This window comes from Cebus imitator, unplaced genomic scaffold (genome assembly GCF_001604975.1).
Source record: "Cebus imitator isolate Cc_AM_T3 unplaced genomic scaffold, Cebus_imitator-1.0 Scaffold113, whole genome shotgun sequence".
NCBI classification, from domain to species: Eukaryota; Metazoa; Chordata; class Mammalia; order Primates; family Cebidae; genus Cebus; species Cebus imitator.
The window spans coordinates 6,184,829-6,205,781 of record NW_016107428.1 but is presented as its reverse complement, the minus strand read 5'-3'; the positions used below and the strand labels follow the sequence as shown (position 1 = coordinate 6,205,781).

At 35.6% G+C, this 20,953-nt stretch overlaps 1 protein-coding gene across 1 annotated transcript in view; it reads left to right on the top strand.

Moving 5' to 3' along the window:
• The window catches only part of DNAH7 (dynein axonemal heavy chain 7), a 344,809-nt gene that overhangs the window by 259,757 nt on the left and 64,099 nt on the right, over positions 1 to 20,953 (top strand). The window contains exons 48-51 of the mRNA XM_017538741.2: positions 4,311 to 4,465; positions 11,716 to 11,906; positions 18,432 to 18,565; positions 19,282 to 19,617. Of these exons, the coding sequence (XP_017394230.1) occupies positions 4,311 to 4,465; positions 11,716 to 11,906; positions 18,432 to 18,565; positions 19,282 to 19,617 (816 nt within the window). The remainder of the gene's footprint in view (positions 1 to 4,310; positions 4,466 to 11,715; positions 11,907 to 18,431; positions 18,566 to 19,281; positions 19,618 to 20,953) is intronic.

Genomic DNA, 20,953 nt, shown 5'->3' with positions numbered 1-20,953 from the left:
AATAACAATCCTCTCTAGACAGTAACAAAAGAATACACACTGTCAAAACTTGGAACATTGAGTGCTATAAAAATTCAATTTCCATTTGGGAACCACTGATTTTAAAGCCTTTGCAGATTCAAGAATGTTTGATGGAGGAAGTAAGAGAAAGGTTATGTGGAGAAAAACATTTTCTTGTTTAAAAAAAATACAAAATAATAATGGAAAAGTAAGCAAGTAAATATAGTGCTTGTTCATTTTGAATTCAGTATTTGTATTCATCCAAAGAGTGAAGCTATTTAAATCTGTTTGTTGCATACAGTTTTCCACAATTGTTAGTATGTTTTTTTAAACGACCATTTTCTTTTCATCTACACTGAAGAATATCTCCTTTAAAATTTTATTCATCTCATATGTTAGTCTGTGGAAGCCCAAATCTTTAAAATTGGATATTAGCTGAAGTCACAAACATCCTGTCTTTGAATAGAAAAAGATGTTATGTTAAGACTATTGTCTGGGGAAAATAAGTTTGATATAGTTATTAACTAGATATGGAACAATAAAACGTCTGTGTGTAACTACACACACACATATATATAGGGAGAGAGTGTTGCAGGTGGAGGGAAGAGAAAGAGAGAGACAGTGGAGATACACAATTGTTCCAGCACAATTTATTGAAAACATTATCCTTTTTAAAAAACAGATTGCCTTTACATCTTTTTTTTTTTTTTTTTTTTTTTATTGTTTTTTTTTTTATTTTTTTTTTTTTTTTTTTTTTTTTGGCTATTCAATGCAAAATAATCCTCTTCAGTTTTACTGAGGTGGCTGACTGCATCACGGCCAAATCCACCTCTAAACAGGAATTCAGTTGCTGACCCTGCCCCAGCCTCGCCTTTCTTGTCTGCACCAGTGCTCACAGTACTCCGTCTGTTAGTATCTCTGTCTGCTTCCACTCTTGAGTATTGCAGGCCGCTCACCCTCCAGACCTTTAGGCTGAGGCCTGCCCATCTCTGGACGGTTACAGCGTAGGGTGGCAGGCACAATTTCCGGGGCTGGATGAAGGTAATCATGGAGATACTGGATACCCTCATTGGTAAGCACCAGTAGAAATGTCTCCAGGCGAACTGTTCCTTCACGTAGCCTCGGGACTTGAGAGACTGCAGGGCTTTCATGACATGAAGCCACGTTCTTGTCTGCCGGCTCCGGGTGCTTAGGCATGAGGACATCCTTTTCGGCCACCTTGACTTCCTCCTTAAAAAGGAGTTCATAAATGTCAATCCGGTTCTTCTTAGGCATCAACATCTCAGTGACTATAGGGCCGGGGTCGGGGCTGGAAAGGAAGCGCCTCTACATCTTTGTTGAAAATAATTGGTTCACATACATGTGGGTTTTTTTGCTGAGTTCTCTGTTCCATTGACCTATATGTCTTGATGTAAATACCGTATTTCTTTGATTATTGAAGCATACTAAGTCTCAAAGTCAGATAGTATAGCTTTCATGTTTGCTCTTCTTTTTCAAAATTGTTTTGTCTAGTTGTTACTTCTAAATATAAATTTTAGAATCAATTTTTAAATGACCACACACGATCTTGCTGGGATTTTTATTGGTACTAATTGAATCTACAGATCAATTTGAGAAGAATTGACAACTTAGCACATTTTCTAACATATGAACACAGTGTATTTCTTCATGTACTTAGGTCTTCTTTGATTTCTTTCATCAGTGTTTTGTTGTTAGATTTATACCCAGTATTTCTTTTTTTCTGTGTGGTACTTAAAAGATTGTGTTCAGTTGTTCATTGGGAAAGTAGTTTATTTTTAAATACTGACTTTTTACCCTGTAGCTTCATACATTCATTTATTCTAGGACCTTTTATGCAGATTTATTGGGATATTTTATATGTAGACAATCATGCTGTCTGCAATTAGTGACAGTTTAACTTATTACTTTCTAATCTGTATGCCTTTTATTTCTTTTTATTAGCTTATTGCGCTGACAAGGGCTTCCAGTATAATGATGAATAGGGTTGATGAACTCTGACACTGTTGCCTTTTATCTAATCTTAGAGAAAATCAGTCTTTTACTATAATATATGGTATTAGCTATAAGTTTTGTAACTTCTTTGTATCATGTGAAAGAAACTCCCTTCTATTCCTAGTATTTGTTCACCTTCATCTCATGGTTATAATACCTGCTTTAAGGTTATTTTCTGGCAATTTCAAATCTATGTTTCCTTGAGAATTAGCCATATCATTGTTCTTTGTGTGTTAATTTTGGATTGTATCCTGGAAATTTTGAATATGAGACTCTGGGTCCTGCTAAAATCCTCTGGACAAGATTGATTTTTTGCTTTAGTACTCAAATGACTCAATTAAGTTTAGATCACAACTCTCAGCTTTTCTTCTGTGGGTGATGTTTCAATGTCAGTTCAGATTTGTAAGCCTTCACTATACTATTTGAATCTACTTCTCGGCATTCATTACTCAGGAGTTAAATGGAGTAGGATTTATGATATTTTTTAAAGCCTCTGATATGCTACTTTAGATGTGTTCCATGCATGCACAGCTTCAGGTCTTCCCTCTTCAGAATTTCCCCCACCCTCCACCCCACTTTCCATATCGCAGGGGCACCTTTTTGTATACATTTTTCTGGCCAAAGTGATGAAGTTCTTTCAGGGTTTTCTCTTCCCATGCTATTGCACAGTTTCGTGCCAACACTGGGAGCAAAGTGGCAAGAGAAAAGAGAGAAAAATACTTAGATTTCCCTCATCTTCTGTGCACAACAGGGGCCTCTTTTTTTTATTTCTATCCAGAGAGACAGGTTTTTGCTCAGCGTTTTAGGTAACTGCACCACTGTTTCTTCTGTCGTGGTAATACGGTCCTGTGAGTAGGTTTAACCTTGGGGTAGAGACAAAAGAGAATAAAGAGAGAAAAAGCAAAACATGAAACAAAACATGGATTTATGCTCACACTTTCTGGCTCACAGATGGTCCTTTTTTCAGTTCTCTATTTTGAGTTATTGCTACCTGTACCTGCTGCACAGTTCCCCCACTAAGCCAGAAAATAGAAAAACAAAAAAACAAAAAAAAACCTTGGAAAGCTCACTACCCCATTACTGATAATTCCTCAAGTTAGGACTTTCCTCCCATTCACTTTTATTTACTGTTTAGAATCTGCAAGTAATTGCTTTTTGTATTTTGTTCAACATTTTTAGATGTAATCAGAGAAGAAGATAGGCTGTAAAAAGCCTAGCCCATCTTGGTTAGCATCAGAAGTCCTTTCCTCTGATTTTGAAATGCTACTTATTGGACAAGTATTTTCTGTGCAGTGATAATCTCTTAAAGAATTTCAATTTGTAGAATTATTTAATTTGTATGGTGTTTGCCCATGATATGGAAGCTTAATTTCATTAGAATGTCATACTTCCCATGCTCTGCTTACTTTTGAAGGGTGTGGCAGAATCTTTAGAAAATTGGCCAGGATAATGGCTTGTGTTGATTGAAACTTCTAAGAGAAGGAAAAAGAATAGTAATTTTATTGCCAACTACATTTCACACAAGACAGAAAGCTATGTGGTTGGATGTCATATGGTAATTGCAGATACTGATAAGCTCTTCTGTAACTCCACTATACCCTAGAAAATAAACTGGGTTCTTCCTGCGGTATTGCTCTTGTTCTTATCATAAAGCAAATATGTAATGAACTACATATATGACACTAAATATACAAGTGTTGGAAACAAAGATTGGGTCAACCGTTGTGTTAACACTTAAGTGTCCCTGGATATTATGAAGTTTACATGATACAAAATTATGCTTTTTACCTTTTTGTTAGGCAATTATTTCTTTAATCATCTAGATTTTGGAGCTGTGATATTCCCAACCTCTTTCCCTGTTGTACAAATGATAACAGGTAGAAACTTCGGAAGCAAAGTGACTTACCCAAGGTCACATGATTAATTAATGGGAGGGCTTAGTGAAGAACTGGAATTTCCTTATTTACAACACAGTCCTCTTGATGGGTGTCACTGTGACATAACTAGCAAGAGCAGCAAAGATTTTCAAAAGTGTAATTTAACATTTAGAAATTGTAATTTTCCAAAAAATGTAAGAACTTGTGTTACCTTTGCAGGATGACTTCTGTAGTTGCCATTCAGATAGCCCACTCGATCTACATGTCTCTGTTTTAAGAACATAGTTTCTCATAAGTTAAAAAGGTCAAATATTACTATAAAGGGAAAACTTTTAGAAAGCCACATGTGATGTGAACGTGATTAAATAGTGTAGAAACAAATCATGGCTTGACCAGCATCATCTTTCTCCTTTTTTTCAGGAATGCAAGAAGGTGGCCTCTGATGATAGATCCTCAAGGTCAGGCTAACAAATGGATCAAGAACATGGAAAAAGCCAATAGTCTTCATGTAATTAAACTTAGTGATCCTGACTATGTCAGGACTCTGGAAAATTGCATCCAGTTTGGTACTCCTGGTATGTAGTTGAATAACAAAGATACATGGCAAAACTGTCTGGAGAGGGCACAGTTAACCCAAAACTATATAAATTGTTTCAAGCGATCGTCCCACCTTAGCCCACCAAGTAGGTGAGAGACTATAGGTGCACAGTTCTATGCCTGGCTAATTTTGTATTTTTTGTAGAGGTGGGGTTTCGCTATGTTTCTTAGGCTGGTCTCGAACTCCTGGGCTTATGCCAAATGCCTTCCTTGGCCTCCTAAAGCACCTGGCCTAGACTCATGTTAAATGGTGACTTTGTTAACATTCTTCATTATTTAACGATAATTAATCAGATGAGAATTTTAAAGATTATAAACCTCCCAGAGGGTTAGGAGGTTTTCTTTGTCTTAAGATTCATTTGTGATGCTTCCCCTAATTTAACTGTTTTAATTTATGTCTGTTGTTTCCCATGATAATATGACAATAGTATGTTAACACAACACGAGTTCAGTTGTCTATGTATTCCTCTCTCGGCTTACCCTATAGAAGTGCAGAGAGGACAGTATAGATTTTATGTACCTGGTTATTATGTGCCACCTAAAGTAGAGAGATTACAAGCATGACAAACGATTTTTCAGCACAGCCCTTCTGCAGATGTCACATTTATCAAAACAAAAAAACACAAAACTTGTGTTTTGAGTAAATTGGGGTTATTAGTCATGCTTTGAATTCATGTAGCCCATCACATTTTGACTATTTACATGACCAAATAAAGGTAAATACTTAAGAAACTACAACTTATTTAGCTCCAGGACAGGTACAGCAAGTCTCACTTGTTATTAGACCTAACACAGTATGGAAGAATCATAATAAATATTTCAGGTAGTCTTACGGACATCTTATTTGTGCATATTAAGAGAGAGTTAGTCTTCAAATATGATAGTTTTAGGTTCTGTTAGAATAAGGATGAAATGAATACAATCCAAGTCTACCTATGAAATTTTGTGTTTATGTAATAAACACATAGACACATGCACACATGGTATTTCATTTAATTGTTGTTCTAAGCATATAGAATGTGATATAGCAGTTACATAGAAAAGGAGAACATGATCTCTACTATTAAATATTTTGCCTGTTTAAACAGTAAGATCAGATATATGTTTGTGTGTATGTGCATACATATACTGTAATAAAATTAGAAGGTGGTTGTCTATCACTAATTCTTACTGGGATCAGTGTACTTAATGGGTAGGTAACTGGTCTTGGATTCAGAGTACCTGCCTCTGTCACTCGGTCATTGCTTCAATGACCTTCCTAAGTCTCAGTTTCCCCATCTATATTTTAACCATATAGTATTAGGAAGAAATAGATTACTATATGTTGGATACTTACAGCAGTATCTATTGCTTAATTTATGTTTTTTTTTTGTTGAGCATTTACTATATGATTTATGTGTATCATCTTTTAATATGACATAAGAAAGACACAAATGATGTACTCTAGGAATTCAGAGGAATCAGGGAAGACTTCTTGAAGGAATTGGCACCTTAAGTACTTTGCACCTTAAATACTTTAAGTAGGCTGGACACAGTGGCTCATGCCTAAAATCTTAGCACTTTAGGAGGCTGAGATGGGAGGATTACTTGAACCCAGGAGTTTGAAACTAACCTGGGAAACATAGTGAGACCCATCTTTACAAAACATACAAAAATTAGCTGGGCATGGTGCTATGTGCCTGTGGTCCCAGCTACTCAGGAGGCTGAGGTGGAAGAACCGCTTGAGCCCAAGAGGTCAAGGCTGCAGTGAGCTGTGATAGCCCCACTGCGCTCCAACCTGGGAAACAGAGTGAGACCCTGTGTCAAAAAAAAAAACAAAACTCAAAACCCAAAACATTATAAAAAAAATAAAAATCTAAAATTACTTGGGTTAACTTAAATATTCAAATAATTTCCTTGACACAGTAAAAGACAATTAAATGATAATTGAGCATCTACCATATGCTTCACATTCTGGAGATTTCTGTGATGTCAGTCACAAATCTCGATGTTAGAATTTCATAATTTTAGACACAAAAGGGCCATAGAGATGATCAATTTAGTTTTCCAAAGTATGGGTCACAATCATGGTAGAGATAACCAATTTAGTGGGTCATGACCAGTATTTTGTTAATAAGATGCAAAAAGAAGGAATAGAACGTAGTAGGCTGCAAAGCGTAGTATAAAGGCAAGTATTATTTCATGAAATTTTAAAATTTTATATGCATATTTATGTACTTAGTCAATGTTTAAAATGTATTTTCTACTTTGAGTTGTGACCAGAAACGTTTGAAATACAGTAGTAATTCCAGCCACTTCATTTTATTAACAAGGTAAGTGACGTATTAGAGAATGTTAATTAAATGGCTTAACCAAGGTAGTTAACTGCCTCTTAACTATATTGGTCCCAATAAGGGTGAGTGATGGATGTCCCCTTTCTATACATATGTGTGTGTTTATGACTGTGCTATTAAGCAAAATATTTGATAGTAGAAATCATGATCATGTTCCCCCTTTTTATGTAACTCCTGTATCAACATACTATATGCTAATTAATCCAGTTAAGAGGAGTGCTGAAACTAGTCCCTAAGTCTTCTGCCTTTGGTGCTTACTGTGTCACACAAGCAAGATTTTCCTTCAGTTGATATAACCTACTTTTTGGAATAAAATACTTTTTAAATGCTAATGATTATTTACAATGCTTTCTAACATTAGTCCTCAGAGAAAAGTGAAAAGTTTTAATCTCTTAATGGAAGGAGAGGTAGATGGCAGATTTTAAAGCTATTTCTATATTTAACCATCAAGTAAAAGAATCTGTTACTGTTACAGATTTATGACATAAGTGGTTAAAGAATCTTCTATTTAAGGAGTTAGCTTTAGATACTGGCCTCTTCAGGGACAGTGGCTTTTGATCTATTGTCCCTTATAGGCAGCCTGGGTTGAGCAGGCAGAAGTTTTTGCCTGCTTCAGCCACCAGCCTCTACTTCAACAGAGCGGGTCTCACTTTTCTTTTTTATATTGCACCTTATGATAAGATCCTCTTTGAAAAAAAGTATTCTGCTGCTTTAAAAAAATTGTTAAAGCCAATGTTCTAGAAAATAAAGGTACATCTGTATTAGCTATATCAATGGATAAGGTGTGCATAGAATACTAATCATACAAATATTGCTGATAAATCAATGTATAGAGAAGATATTTTAATGACTTTCCATTGAATCTGTAAAAAAAAAAACAAAAAACTTTATATCAACAGCAGAATTTGTCATAGAGCCTTCCTTACTTTTCTTATCTCTCAGCACTTTACTTTCTTTCTCCCTTGTATATAACAAATGAGGGATACAGACTACTGGTTTAATGCTGCTTTCATTTGCTCATTTATTTGTCCATTTATTCATTTAATTAACATTTATTTTACAACTGGCATGTACCAGGCAGTGTGGTACATACTAAAAACAGCATGAATAAGACAGACTCAGTCTTTACTTTCGTGAAGCTTATAAGTTAAAGGGGCAGAAAGAGATTACAGGAAAAATGAGGATTAGAAGATGGGAGTGCAGGGTACTTGGGAGCAGCCAGTATTAAAAGAACATGGCACTTTTTTATTCTCTTAGCTTGTTTGTGTTCTTCCGTCCATCTGGTGAATTCCTCTAAGTTTTATCCTTTAAAATATAGCTCAAATACCACTTTTTTCTGTGACATCTCCACCCCTCCAATGAATTATCAGCACTGAAACTTCGATGCATTTCCATGATTTCCCTTATTTTATGTGCATAACCATTTGTTTCTCTTCTACAAGCTGCTTGAGAGCACCTGATAGGTGCTCAGTAATTGTTGAGTTTACTTTTGGTAAAATGTGCTACAGAGCTGGACATAAGTTATAGAAGATATTTTCTGTTTATCTGAAGTCTCACATGTAGATAATTCATAACTAAAAAATCGAAATTATGTCCTACATGGAAGAGAAATTTGAAAAGAACATTAAATTCTCGTTATGTTTCAGCTTAAGAACTCTTTAAAAATTGATACACCTTAAAAATTAATAATTCACAGTTTTATCAAATATCAAGGCAAGAAATATAATACCCTATTGTCTTACGGTATTTGGATTATAGTTTTATGGCTTAAATTAGGATACAAATAAGAGAAGGCTTGAGTATGACATCTCTTTTTCTCTGATAGGAAAACTAAAAGTTATAAAGATATAAACTTTCAGAAATAAATAGAAAATTTAGAAATTTTTAGTATTAAAATTTAGCATCTAAATTTAGTATTATTTAGAAAATAATACTTAACCTAGTTGAAAAGAGAGTAATGAGCCACAAAACATTCAGAAGAGTAAGCTTGGAGTTAACTGGAATAAGCTCTGGAATGAACCCTAACATATGTAAGCCTTTGATGCACTATAAATTAAGCATTATAAACCAACAGAAAAATGATTCATCACACTACCAAGTGGTATAAGAAAAGTTGGCTTTGTGGAAAAATATTTTAAGTCAGAGTCTCACTTCACACCAAAATATGTTCCAGATGAGCTTAAAAAGTAAATACGAAAGAAAAACAGAAAAGACAAATGCTAAAAGGAAACATGGTCCTTTGATGGGAAAAGATGTCCTAAGCAAATACACAATGGAAAAAACACTTGAAAAAGTTTCAACTTATGAAACTTATTTGTATCCTGAGTAAAAAACTGTATTTCCTAACCTCTGTTGTGGTTATTTATGGTCATATGACTGTGGTTGGGTTTGGTCAAATTACTATATTCAGGCCAACAAGATGAGAGTGGAAGTGCCATTTGTGACTCCCAAGGAACATCCTTAAAGGATATTTCTTCTTTTTTTTCTCATGGATGGAATGTGGATGTGGTTTAAAAGGCCATATGCCAAGAATAGTGAAGGTGCAAGATGGCAGGATCTTGGATCACTCACTGTTTAGATACACTGTCCTTTCAGCCTTGAGCTGACTAACTTGGGCTCTCCTGTATATGAGACATAAATTTCTCCTTGTCGTCATTGCTATGGGTTTTCTGACACTTGTCACTGAACCTAATTGTAAATAATATGTCCTATAATGAAAAAATTGTCAAGTATGTCAGTATACACTTCCAAGAAAAAGAGCAGCTAAGAACACCCTGCCAAAAATGTGAATTTTAACAGTGTTTTTACCTATCAAATCATAAAAGTCACAAATACATTGTTGAATGCTGACAGGATGGTACAGTGGTTAAGAGAGTGAAGAAGCCAGACAGCCAGGTTCAAGTCCCTGCCTTGCTTTGTCATTTACCAGCTGATTTTACTGAAAAATTTATTTTGATTGCCTGTCCTATTTTATATGTAAAACTTGCAAAATAATAGACCATGCTTTTTAAAGTTATAAGGATGACAAGAAAATATAATGCCAGAATGGTGTTCAGCATTTGTAAATACATTGGTATTTTATAAAAATAGGTTTAAAAGCAAACAACAAAATGAGTACTCACTGCAACTCAGAAATCTGTATAGCTTTTCAGGAATATTAACTTGGCAATATAAATAGCTTTTAAAATGTTCATAACTGTTGACTATTAATTCTACATCTAGGGCTCTAGCCTGATTAAGTAATTAGAAATGAATACAAAGGTTTATTCATACAGATGTTCACTGTGGCACTATTAATAATAGTGTAAAAGTGGAAGCAATCTAAACAATACAAAATTAACATATTTAATACTTATGATGAATTCATATTTAACCATGAAAAATAACCATTTAATGCAATAGAAAATAAAAATGAGTTTAAAAATAATCTGACATGCCTGCCTTGGCTGAGATCTCAGCAGAGGCGGAAATCACCAAGAAGACATTTTTAGGACTTCATTTAGCCAGGAGTAACCTGTGGGAGGGAGAAAATACATCTGCACTTTTCACGGCAATTGAGATCCAAATACCTGTCGCCCCAGCACCCTGAGCCCCTTCCTTCCCATCTGGATTGCACACCCATCTCTTGAGGGACTTCTACAAAATGCCATCATCCAAGTTTGGCTGATAGCACCCCAAACACCAAAATATAAGACTTTAACTCAGCAAAGATATCATTAGGCTTAAAATGTCACTGATCTTTGAACCAGGGATTCCCCTTCTAGAATGCTATTAGAGGAAAATATTCTGAAATGCAGTTTTTTTATACAGTGCTTGTTATAATATTCAGAACAAGAAACAATCCAAATATCTAATAATAGAACACTGGTTTAAAAAATGAGAGAAGACTAATATGATACACTATTATGCAGTAATTAAAAGCATGCTTATTAGAGTTTTCAACAACATGGGGAAATATTTATGCTGTAAGTCAAACAAACTAGGATGCAAAATTCAATATATTGTTTAGTCTCAACTGTGTGTGGAGAAAGATAAATAATACTAGAGAGAAATAATTATTCAACAGTTATACTATAGGTAGTTTGTGTCATTTTTCTTTTTTTTTTTTTCTTATTTATTTATATTTGAGACAGGATATTGCTGTGTTGCCCAAGCTGGAGGGCAGTAGCTTGATCATGGCTCACTGCAGCCTTGACCTCCTAGGCTCATACAGTCTTCCCGGCTCAGCCTCCCAAGTAGCTGCCACCTGGCTAATTCTTATATTTTCTTTGTAGAGATAGGATCTTGCCATGTTGCCTAGGCTGGTCTTGAACTCCTGGACTCAAGCAATCCTCTTGCCTCAGCCTCTGAAATTGCTGGAATTATTAGCATGAGCCACTGTGCCTGGCCTTTGTGTCATTTTTCTATCTATATACTGTATGAGTCAATAATTAAAATATTAGGGAGAGGTAGAGAAATTAAGCAAATCTAATTAGTAGCAGTTTTCCATTTTTTCTTTGTCCCTTCCTTCCTGAACTTTCCAGATGTTCTACAATAAACATTTTTAATAATTAAAAATACAGTAACAATTTAAGTAACTATAATTAGAATGCCTTTTCTCTGGTGTCTCAGATGGATAAACTTCACTGCCATAATACCTGAACACTTAGTGAACTCCAGGCCAGGCAGCTATGATTCCAGAGAAAGAAAGCAGGCAGGATGACTAGGTAGACCTACCACTTAAATCCTTCCCACAGAATGCTGCTATTTTTATGGCATTATTTCTTTATACTTTTCAGACAACAGAAATAATTTTATAGGTAACTGGGAACAGAATTTCAGGAAGAACTTGGAGGGTCGAATGTTTATAGTCAATATTTAAAATAACATGAAATCTTTTTCTGATTTTACTCCAGTGTTGCTAGAAAATGTTGGCGAAGAACTAGATCCTATTTTGGAACCTCTTCTACTAAAACAAACCTTTAAGCAGGGTGGGAGTACATGTATCCGGCTTGGGGACTCTACAATTGAATATGCGCCTGATTTCCGCTTCTATATTACTACCAAGCTAAGAAATCCTCATTATCTTCCTGAAACATCAGTAAAGGCCAGTATGTAAAATGAATGTTTCTTTATAAGATTTTGTAAGTAGTGACTATATACTCCTCCTGAGTCATAAAAGAACAGGCCTTCCTTAGAAAAATGGATTTTGTCCTATTTAGGTATTTCCCGAAATTGCTATAATAATTTCCAAATGTTGCTTTGGTGGATACACGTAAATAACAAAGGAACCTTCAGTATGCTATGCAAAAAAAAAAAAAAAGGTCATCAGAATCAAATTTCTACAGTTGATGTGATTCTTAGATTTTCATTGTTAAAAATAGATGACATATACCCACATTCTTTTTTATAGTAAATGATAATATGCTAATGATTGAATTGAAATTCAGAAACAGAACTCCATTCTTCTTTCTCAGACTAAGGTTGCTGCTATCTGATTGTATGTAATTACTTAAAAGAACTGTTTTCAATCACTGTTCTTTTAGAATACTAAAAATTCCTTTAAAGAGTGAATTTAGCTTCAGGTTTTAGTCCGTGACTAAAATGTCCTGAGATGTTGATCTGCAGCTGAGCTCCTAGGTTTACAAGCTATACCTTATTCTGTTTTTATTCCTAATTCTTAGCCTCAGTTGGCATTCTTTGTTTGTGGAGTGAGCGAATGAATGAATGAAGGATTGCTTTCATTTGCAGAAGCAAGCAGGAGAAGACATTAAGAAATGCTTATTTAGATTTTGAAAGTATATAGAGAAGCAAGAGTTATATAGTGAATTCAAATACTTGCCTTTATTGGAGGTATTTAAATTAACATGGGCATCTCTCTGCAGAGAGGCAGAGAAAGGATTGAGACGGTGTAATTTTTTTCCTCCAGGATGAATAAATATGATCCCTTCTCTCTAGAGGTTTACCTTATAAATAATGTGTATGCCAAGTGACTGAACTGTGTGATTAGGAAGACGCAGAGGAACTGCACCGTGTCCTGGGAGCTCAGAGTTGAGGACATACTTAGGTTGGGCATTCAGTGACTAGCGGAAGACTAGGGGAAAACGGAGTGACTCTTGAGCTTAATTTTAAAAACAGAATGTTAAAACATGGAAATTGTTGGCTATTTTTCATTAATTAAAGTGCAACATATTTAAACACCTTAAAATATCTATTATGTATTTACCTGCTCAGGAAGGGAACATCCAGTAGTAGTTAAGGCCATAGATTCAGGTGCTACTTGCCAGGTGTATGATTTGGGACATTTCATTTAATAACTCTTTGTGCCTCAATTATCTCATCTGTCAAGTGGGAATAATAAATATCTATCTCATAGAGTAACGTGAATTAAATAAATTAATCTGCATAAAACATTTAGAATAAGACCAATAGATGGTGTTACTATGGAGTGTTACTTATCAGAAATATTATTTAACATTTAAATATAAGTGAAAAAGAATGAAGCAAAAAGGAAATGATAAAATCCCAGAGCTGTGTTAGAGAAAAATGTTTAAGTAAATGACACGGAAAACTTTTTTTTACTGTTCAGTAAAATACGTGAAACTATCACACATAACATCAACAATTCTTAGTTCACTAATAACTGGTTATGGTAGGAGTCATAAAACACTGTGAGGAGGAAACTGACCTATGATTCAGTATCAAAACCCTTAAGATCCCTAGAGTGTCTTATTGCTTTATTATTTTTAATTGCTGGAATTGATTAAACAGGGATTAGAAAACATAGTGAGGCAATTACTTGCTTTCGTTTACAAATTATAATACTTCCTCTGGATTCCACTTTTAGGATCTTTTACGTGCTTTTGCTTTCAAAAGCACCCAAGGGATGGTGTCATGCTGGTATGATCCTTTTGAGTCTAAATGAAAATAAAATTATGAAACCATATTTTATGTTCTTAAATGTTTATTTGAGAACAAATGGCTTGATTTGAAAAGTCTTGTGAAAAGACCCAACATTAATGGAATATGAATGGATACCTCCTTGTGTCTGAACACAATGAAGTAAAAGTTGTAAAACATGCATTTTGCTACCACTGTGCCTACGGTTTTTGGATTAAAGCAAATGTAACCTGTGGACTTGGTTGCTTATGCCAATAGGGAAAATATCTTGAAAGCTTTATATTTTTTCCATGAATAAATGGCAAAGCAGTAGAGAATTACATGACATTTAATGAGTTTTTTAAATTGCTCAATTTCAAAAAGTACTTATCTCATAAATTTATGATTATATCCATGTAGTCTGTAGTTAGTGGCCTCCAAGGTCTGCCATGGGGCAGGTGGGGGAAAAGTTCAACCCAGATGATACCTGCCATTGAGGAGGTGCCTAGGTGGAGGTGGAAGGAGGAAGTCGCCTTCCTAGGGGTTTTGCAAGAAGCTCTTTTACACTTACTGGCCACGAATAGGACATTTTCTTAGAAAAATAAAATTACTCTGTCCCTGCAGAGGAAATATTTTCTTATATGTAAAAGCAGGGAAGCACAATATCTCCCACCCAGTAGCAGGAGCTGGGAATACAGAGGTGTGGAGGCTGAAGCAGCTCCATCTTGGTTGCTAATCCACCATGTTGTCTTCTGATTAACCTCTGTTTTGGGAACAGTCTAAGATTTCCAGTTTATCTACTGTGCCTTGTATAAGAGCGGGTACTTACCATACGTCCTGCCCTTCGGTCATACAACTTTCAATTATTCTATGCATCCCTTCTAATCACTTTTCCTGTGGTATATGAGCCCTGGGTCTTGTGGGTAATGGCAAAGGGATCCACCGACTTGTCTTGCTGCCGCCCAGGACACAGACATGGCTTCTGTTCCGTAAGTCCCTATTAAATGTTTCTTTCTAAGAAGCTGGATATATCAGCCTCTTTCTTCAGCCTCTGCTTCTGCTGATGTCAGGGGTAGGTCTGCATAGACCTGCCCACCAGGAAACAACAGATGAAAAGACGAAAAACAAAAGTAGAACAGCAACCTCAGTAACAGCATTACCTATTTTTCGTTTGTAAGAAAGGAAAACCTTTGTACCTTGGCAATGCAAACAATTTATAAATCAGGCAAAACCTCCAAAGGTGACAAATAAGTCATTAAGATTAGAAAAATAACATTTTTGACCCTTCCTTTTTTTTTTTTTTTTCTCTAAACCATTCCACTGGTAGGGACACACTGCTTATCATTAGGAGGGAGAGCGATGGCAGCTTCTATGGTTGTGCAGTTTGTACATAACACAAAGGTGAAATTGAAGAGGGCTGAAATCTAGCCCCAAGTTTCTTAGGCATTGGCCTGGTGTGGAGCTGATTCTGCATGCAGATGACATCTTTTTCTAATCCACACAAGGTACATCATAGACTAGCAGAGGCTTGAAGGAATGAAACATAAAAACAAGAACAATGCTTTTGCCTTGCAAATAAATATTTCTGATAAGCTGCCTGTGTTAGAGTTGGTTGATTATAACCTGCTAAATATAGGTAGTTTGCCCAGGGGGTTGTTTCTTCTCTACTAGTTCACAGGTTTTAAAATTCGAATTAAAATTCTAATTTAAAAAAAAAAAACCTAGATTTCAGTGTGCCAAAATGGCATTTTTTAGCTGCTACAATTTAGATCGTGATAGAAAATGTATTTAAAAGTTTTGGACAAAATTGTCACTAACATATAGAATGCAGTGGTTTTACCTGGGTTTGAAAAAGTATTCCCTATTTAAAAACCTCCCTTCATTAGGAAAGTGATGAAATCAGGAGCAAACACTGAGTCACCTCTGATGGTTTGTGGTAGTTGCTGAAATTTTTATAGAATTTTCAAGAGTTAAAAACAAGTATTTCATTTTTTTTTTTTTTTTTTTTAGTTTACATTCTGGGATACATGTGCAGAATGTGCAGGTTTGTTACATAGATATGCATGTGCCATGGTGGTTTGCCAAACCTATGAACCTGTCGTCTAGGTTTTGAGCCCTGAATGTATTAGGTATTTGTCCTAATGTTTCCCTCCCTTTGCTCCCAAACCCCGACAGGCCCTGGTGTGTGATGTTTTCCTCCCTGTGTCCCTGTGTTCTCATTGTTCAACTCCCACTTATGAGTGAGAACAAGCAGCGTTTGATTTTCTGTTCCTGTGTTAAAAAAACAAGTATTTCTAATATTGCCGACTGCACACATTGAATTCTCAGATACATGTGGTAGAAAATGTTTGCCTTCAATTATAGGTAGTAGATGAAGGGCGCTCCTTGGGTCCTACCTGAACACTCTCCAGTGGTGGAACAGATTCCTCTAAACATGCTTTGCCTTTCTCTGCTGCTTTGTCTATGCTGTTTCGTTTGCCAAGAGCAATCGTTCTTCAATCCTGGATTGAAATCATCTGGGGAGTTTTTAAACTCCCTAGGCCACACTCCAGACCAATTAAATAAAACTCTCTGGACTTAAGACCCAGACACTACTGGTTTTTAAATTTCACAGTATATTCCAGTCAGCAGCCAAGGTTGAAATCTTGTGGCCTGTAGAATGCTGCCCTCTTCTTTCTCTTGACTAGCTGCCAGTCACTCTTAAGTTTTAACTCAGGTGTCCTTTGCTTGGGGGAAGCCCTCTTTGTCTTCCTGTTCTGGGTTGGGTACCCTCTGTGCTCCTGTAGCATTGCAAGCTTACCACTCTCAGAGTCCTTATCCCATTGGATGTTCTTTGTTCTTCGGTTTGCTCAGCTAGACTAAAACTTTTGAGGTCAGGGACCAGACTGTATCTTGCTTTTCTTTATATTATAGAGCCTGATTCATAGTAGCTATTACTTTATATAAAATGCCTTAGGGAAGAATCATCAAGTGACTAAAATCTTAGGAAATAGAAGTAGCAGAGAGCAGCTCTATGAATGTGGAATGTGGGCATTCTGATTGGTCATTCAATAAGTTTGAAGGGAACGTGACTTTGTGCCAAACAAGCCGTGAAGTCAAATAAGAGATCCCTGTGCTAAAGTTACTTTCATTCTGGCCTAGGAGAGAGACGTATACCCATGTACTGAGACCAGCTCGGTTGTGGAGATCCCAACCCAGGCGACGCTAGAGGAATTAAGAAACAGACACAAAGATAGAGTGCAAAAGTGGGAAACACAGGGGGACCATCAAGGGACTGACAGCATTTCCCAGCTGAAAGCCCAGAGCAGACTCTGACCCACGTATTTATTCTTTGTGAACAAGTGATTATTTTTAATAAGCAGGTGTTCAGTGTTTCTTCATAGAATGAAGATAGACTAAACAGGCAATAGTGCCAGTTCAGTACTAAAATAGAAATAAGCTAGAAAGCACTCTTTGCGAGTCAGCAATGGGGACAAGGTCATGTATCCTGTGTTTTGGGAACTGGTTTAACTAGTGCATGACCAGTACTTATTGCTTACTATTCTAGGAGTTTTCTGCCTGGGGATGGCTGGGTGTTCCTTGCCATCGTTTCTCAGTAAACAACATAGAATCTATCACACACCCGTCAAGACCTTTCCCAGCAATCCATAAAAATTAAAAGTAAAAAAATTGGTGATATGTGGCAATAATAAAGAGCCTTCTGACTTTCAAAAAAAAAAAATGTGATTCAAGACATGAGGTCAAGCAGACTGCAATATACATGAAAAAAAAAAAAACAAAGGTGAGGATTTCAATTGAAGCCAAGGTCAAGACAGTATGGGTTCATTGGTGACCAGAGCCAGGAAGTTACTGTGGTTTATTGCAGTGTGTGTGGATGGGTGTGCAGAGGCAGGGCAGGGAGCAGATTGTAGAGGGCTGTATCATGAAATTCAGTGGAGGCAGAAAATATATAAAAATAACACTTTTGATAAGTGTCATTGTGAAAGCCCAGAGAGAGGTTATTCCATAGCTGAAAAGGATTGGGGGAGCAATAGAATGATTTGTTTCTTGTTTGCTTTTTTTGAAAAAAGAGACCTGAGCATGTTTGCATGTTTATGGGAAAGAACCAGGAGATGTGGGCAATGAAGAGAGATCTGCCTATAAGAGCAATTAGGTACCTGGATGAAGCAGGTGTTAGCAAATAGTCTTGATAGACACCACGAAAATGTAAATTCCTTAGTTCACAATAGTGGCTGATTATCAGATTGTAAAAATACTGCACTCATGACAAGTAATTACAATGTTTCTTTTTATCTCACTTTGTAAGATTTCCTTTACTTTTGATACCAGTAGAATCCTTACAATGTAAATCAGCTGGTCCAACTAATAGGATTCTAGAGCCAGGCTTCGAACCTTATATTATGCCATGGCTGCTCTGATCAACTGAAATGGAAGAGAGCTTCCAACCTGATTCTAATGAATTTTGCTGTTGAAGAGTTCTCAGAAATTAGACAAGTTTGAAATGAGAATATATTGATCACCTAACAAACCCTTTGAGGTATTAGATTTCTGACTATGAGAAACTGAGGTGGATTTTAAATCCAACAATCATGCTTGCCTATGTCGTTAATCATAGTCTCTACAAATTATACCTTCACAAGTACTACTCTGTAGTAAACGGAGTCTATTTTAAGGTCAGAACTTGACACATAAAAGCAGAGGCATTTTTAATAGAAATAATGGTGCAATTTTTATATTTTTTTTCTGTTTATAGGTAACATTACTAAACTTCATGATAACCTCTGAGGGAATGCAAGACCAGCTTCTGGGAATTGTGGTGGCACGAGAAAGGCCGGACCTTGAAGAAGAAAAGCAAGCCTTGATATTACAAGGAGCTGAAAATAAAAGGTTTTAAATGTTATAAACAGAACTATTCTTATTTGTTTTGATATCATTAGGATGAATTAAAGTACATTTTACAGATCTCTTTTGTTCGATAGGAATACTGCAAGGGAAAATATAACAGGAAAATGTAAGGAATTATATTACCTCCTTGTTAATTTATAAAACTGCATTACTGAGTATATTTTTACATGCACGTTCTTAGGCACTGGAAGAGCTAGAAGGCCTGCCACAAGTCAGGGCAGGGTATTTTCTTATTCCACAAAGTTTTAGTATTCATTGTGTAACGGAGGTAACCTGATTTTTACTGGAACATGGTATGAATGAATATGTTGCATTCCACTTGCTGCTCATAACATCTATATCATAGGTAGAAAGAGTAAAGCTGTATAAGTCATGTAAAATTTCATAAAATAAATGGAGTGCTACTTTCTGTTCACTCCAAGCTGAGATCCTTGATGGCAGAGTAAACTGGCTTGCCGTATTTCTTTCTAGTTAGCACATAAATGATCATTAAAAAGGGAAATTGAGCAGAAAGGCCCATCTTTGTGACATTTTGCAAGATAAGAAATTAATTACACAGTATCACCATTAACAGATATTTGTCACAAAGTGATGCATTTCTTTAGGTTACAAGCTCTTTGTTTCTTATAAAAGAACATATACGTGGAAGTGATTTTAAATGACTTCTTTTTCTTCTGAGAAATTGTGTTTTATTCCAGGCAGTTAAAAGAAATAGAAGACAAGATTTTAGAAGTTCTTTCATCTTCGGAAGGCAATATATTAGAAGATGAAACTGCTATTAAGATATTATCTTCTTCCAAGGCTTTGGCTAATGAGATTTCTCAGAAGCAGGAAGTAGCCGAAGAGACAGAGAAAAAGATTGACACCACCCGCATGGGCTATCGTCCTATTGCCATCCATTCTTCCATCCTGTTTTTTTCTATTGCTGATTTAGCCAACATTGAGCCCATGTACCAGTATTCACTGACCTGGTTTATTAACCTTTTCATCCTGTCTATTGAAAATTCAGAGAAGTCAGAAATTTTGGCAAAAAGGTATGTGAAGAAAATGCTAATTAATATTAACTAATTAATACATGAAACTTAGAGAGTAATTTGTGGCTTCCATTGTTGTCTCAGAGCGGTACAAGCATTACAGCCACTTACCTAAAATGAACTTGATTACTCATTGTACCAGAAATAAATCTGAGGGTTAGAAATTGAACAGATGTGTCCAAATTCAGTCTGCCAAGGAACTGTTTACAGAAATCTAGGATTATAATGTAATTCTAGAAAGAGAAAACATTTACTTTCATTTTTCATTTGCAAAATATATTTATGAATGGAAGTATGGAAAGAGTAATGAATACTTTCCAAAAATATGACTCCTATTCTGTACGAGCTGGCATTCCAAAAGTTGCAAATCCACATTTTAATTTACACATCTATAAAATGTGTCAAGTATTAGGGTAAAAAAAATCCCAAACCTTGTTGTGATTATTTGTGGTAATGGAGTTTCTTTTGTTATTCTTATTTACATAAAATCCCTTATATTGCTGTTATAATAAGTAATGGAATTAAGATCTGACTTAAATCTACAAGAGAATTAAATTTCGTTTGAATTTTTAAATCAGTGAGATTCAGTTTGGTATTAAAACATGTTATTAATAGAGTTAAGTGTGAAATTACTTTTTGAAAAAAGAAAGTGATTAATTGCAACTTTTGCCTTTTGTAAACTTCTTGATCAAGATGAACGTAGATACTTCAGTTTCTTGACTGTTCATACCCACAAGGGAAACTCAATTTACTATTTATCATTCACTGCTAAGAATTCTTTTTTAGAAATCTAAAATGTTAATCTCACTGAAACCTGAATTGAATTCCTTTCTTTATCATGGTAGAGGTTGAAAATGTTGATTGTTCTTAGACTTAGCAACTTTTTGTTAGCAAGATTGATTATTTTACAAGTTATAATATGCGATTAATTAAGGTGTGAGTCTAAAAAGAAATTAGATATCTGCCATTGAGAAAGGGGGGCAGTACATTATTTATTTGGAAGAAATGTGTAACGACAGAGCTTCTCTTTATGATATTTGAAAATGTTTAGTTTATTTCTTTATTCCAGTTTTGAAATTTTCAAGTTTAGCAAGGATTACAGAAATAAGTAAAACAAAATTTTAAGTAATCTTTCTTAGAAAAGTTCCCAGCTATTTGCATTATAATTTAGTTAATTAAACATGCATGTCTGGTTTTCATACTCGATTTGGAGTTCCATGAGACAAGAAAAAAAAAAAATTATCCCCAGGCTGGGCATGGTGGCTCACACCTGTAATCCCAGCACTTTGGGAGGCCAAGATGAGCAGCTTGCTTGAGCCCAGGAGTTTAAGACCAG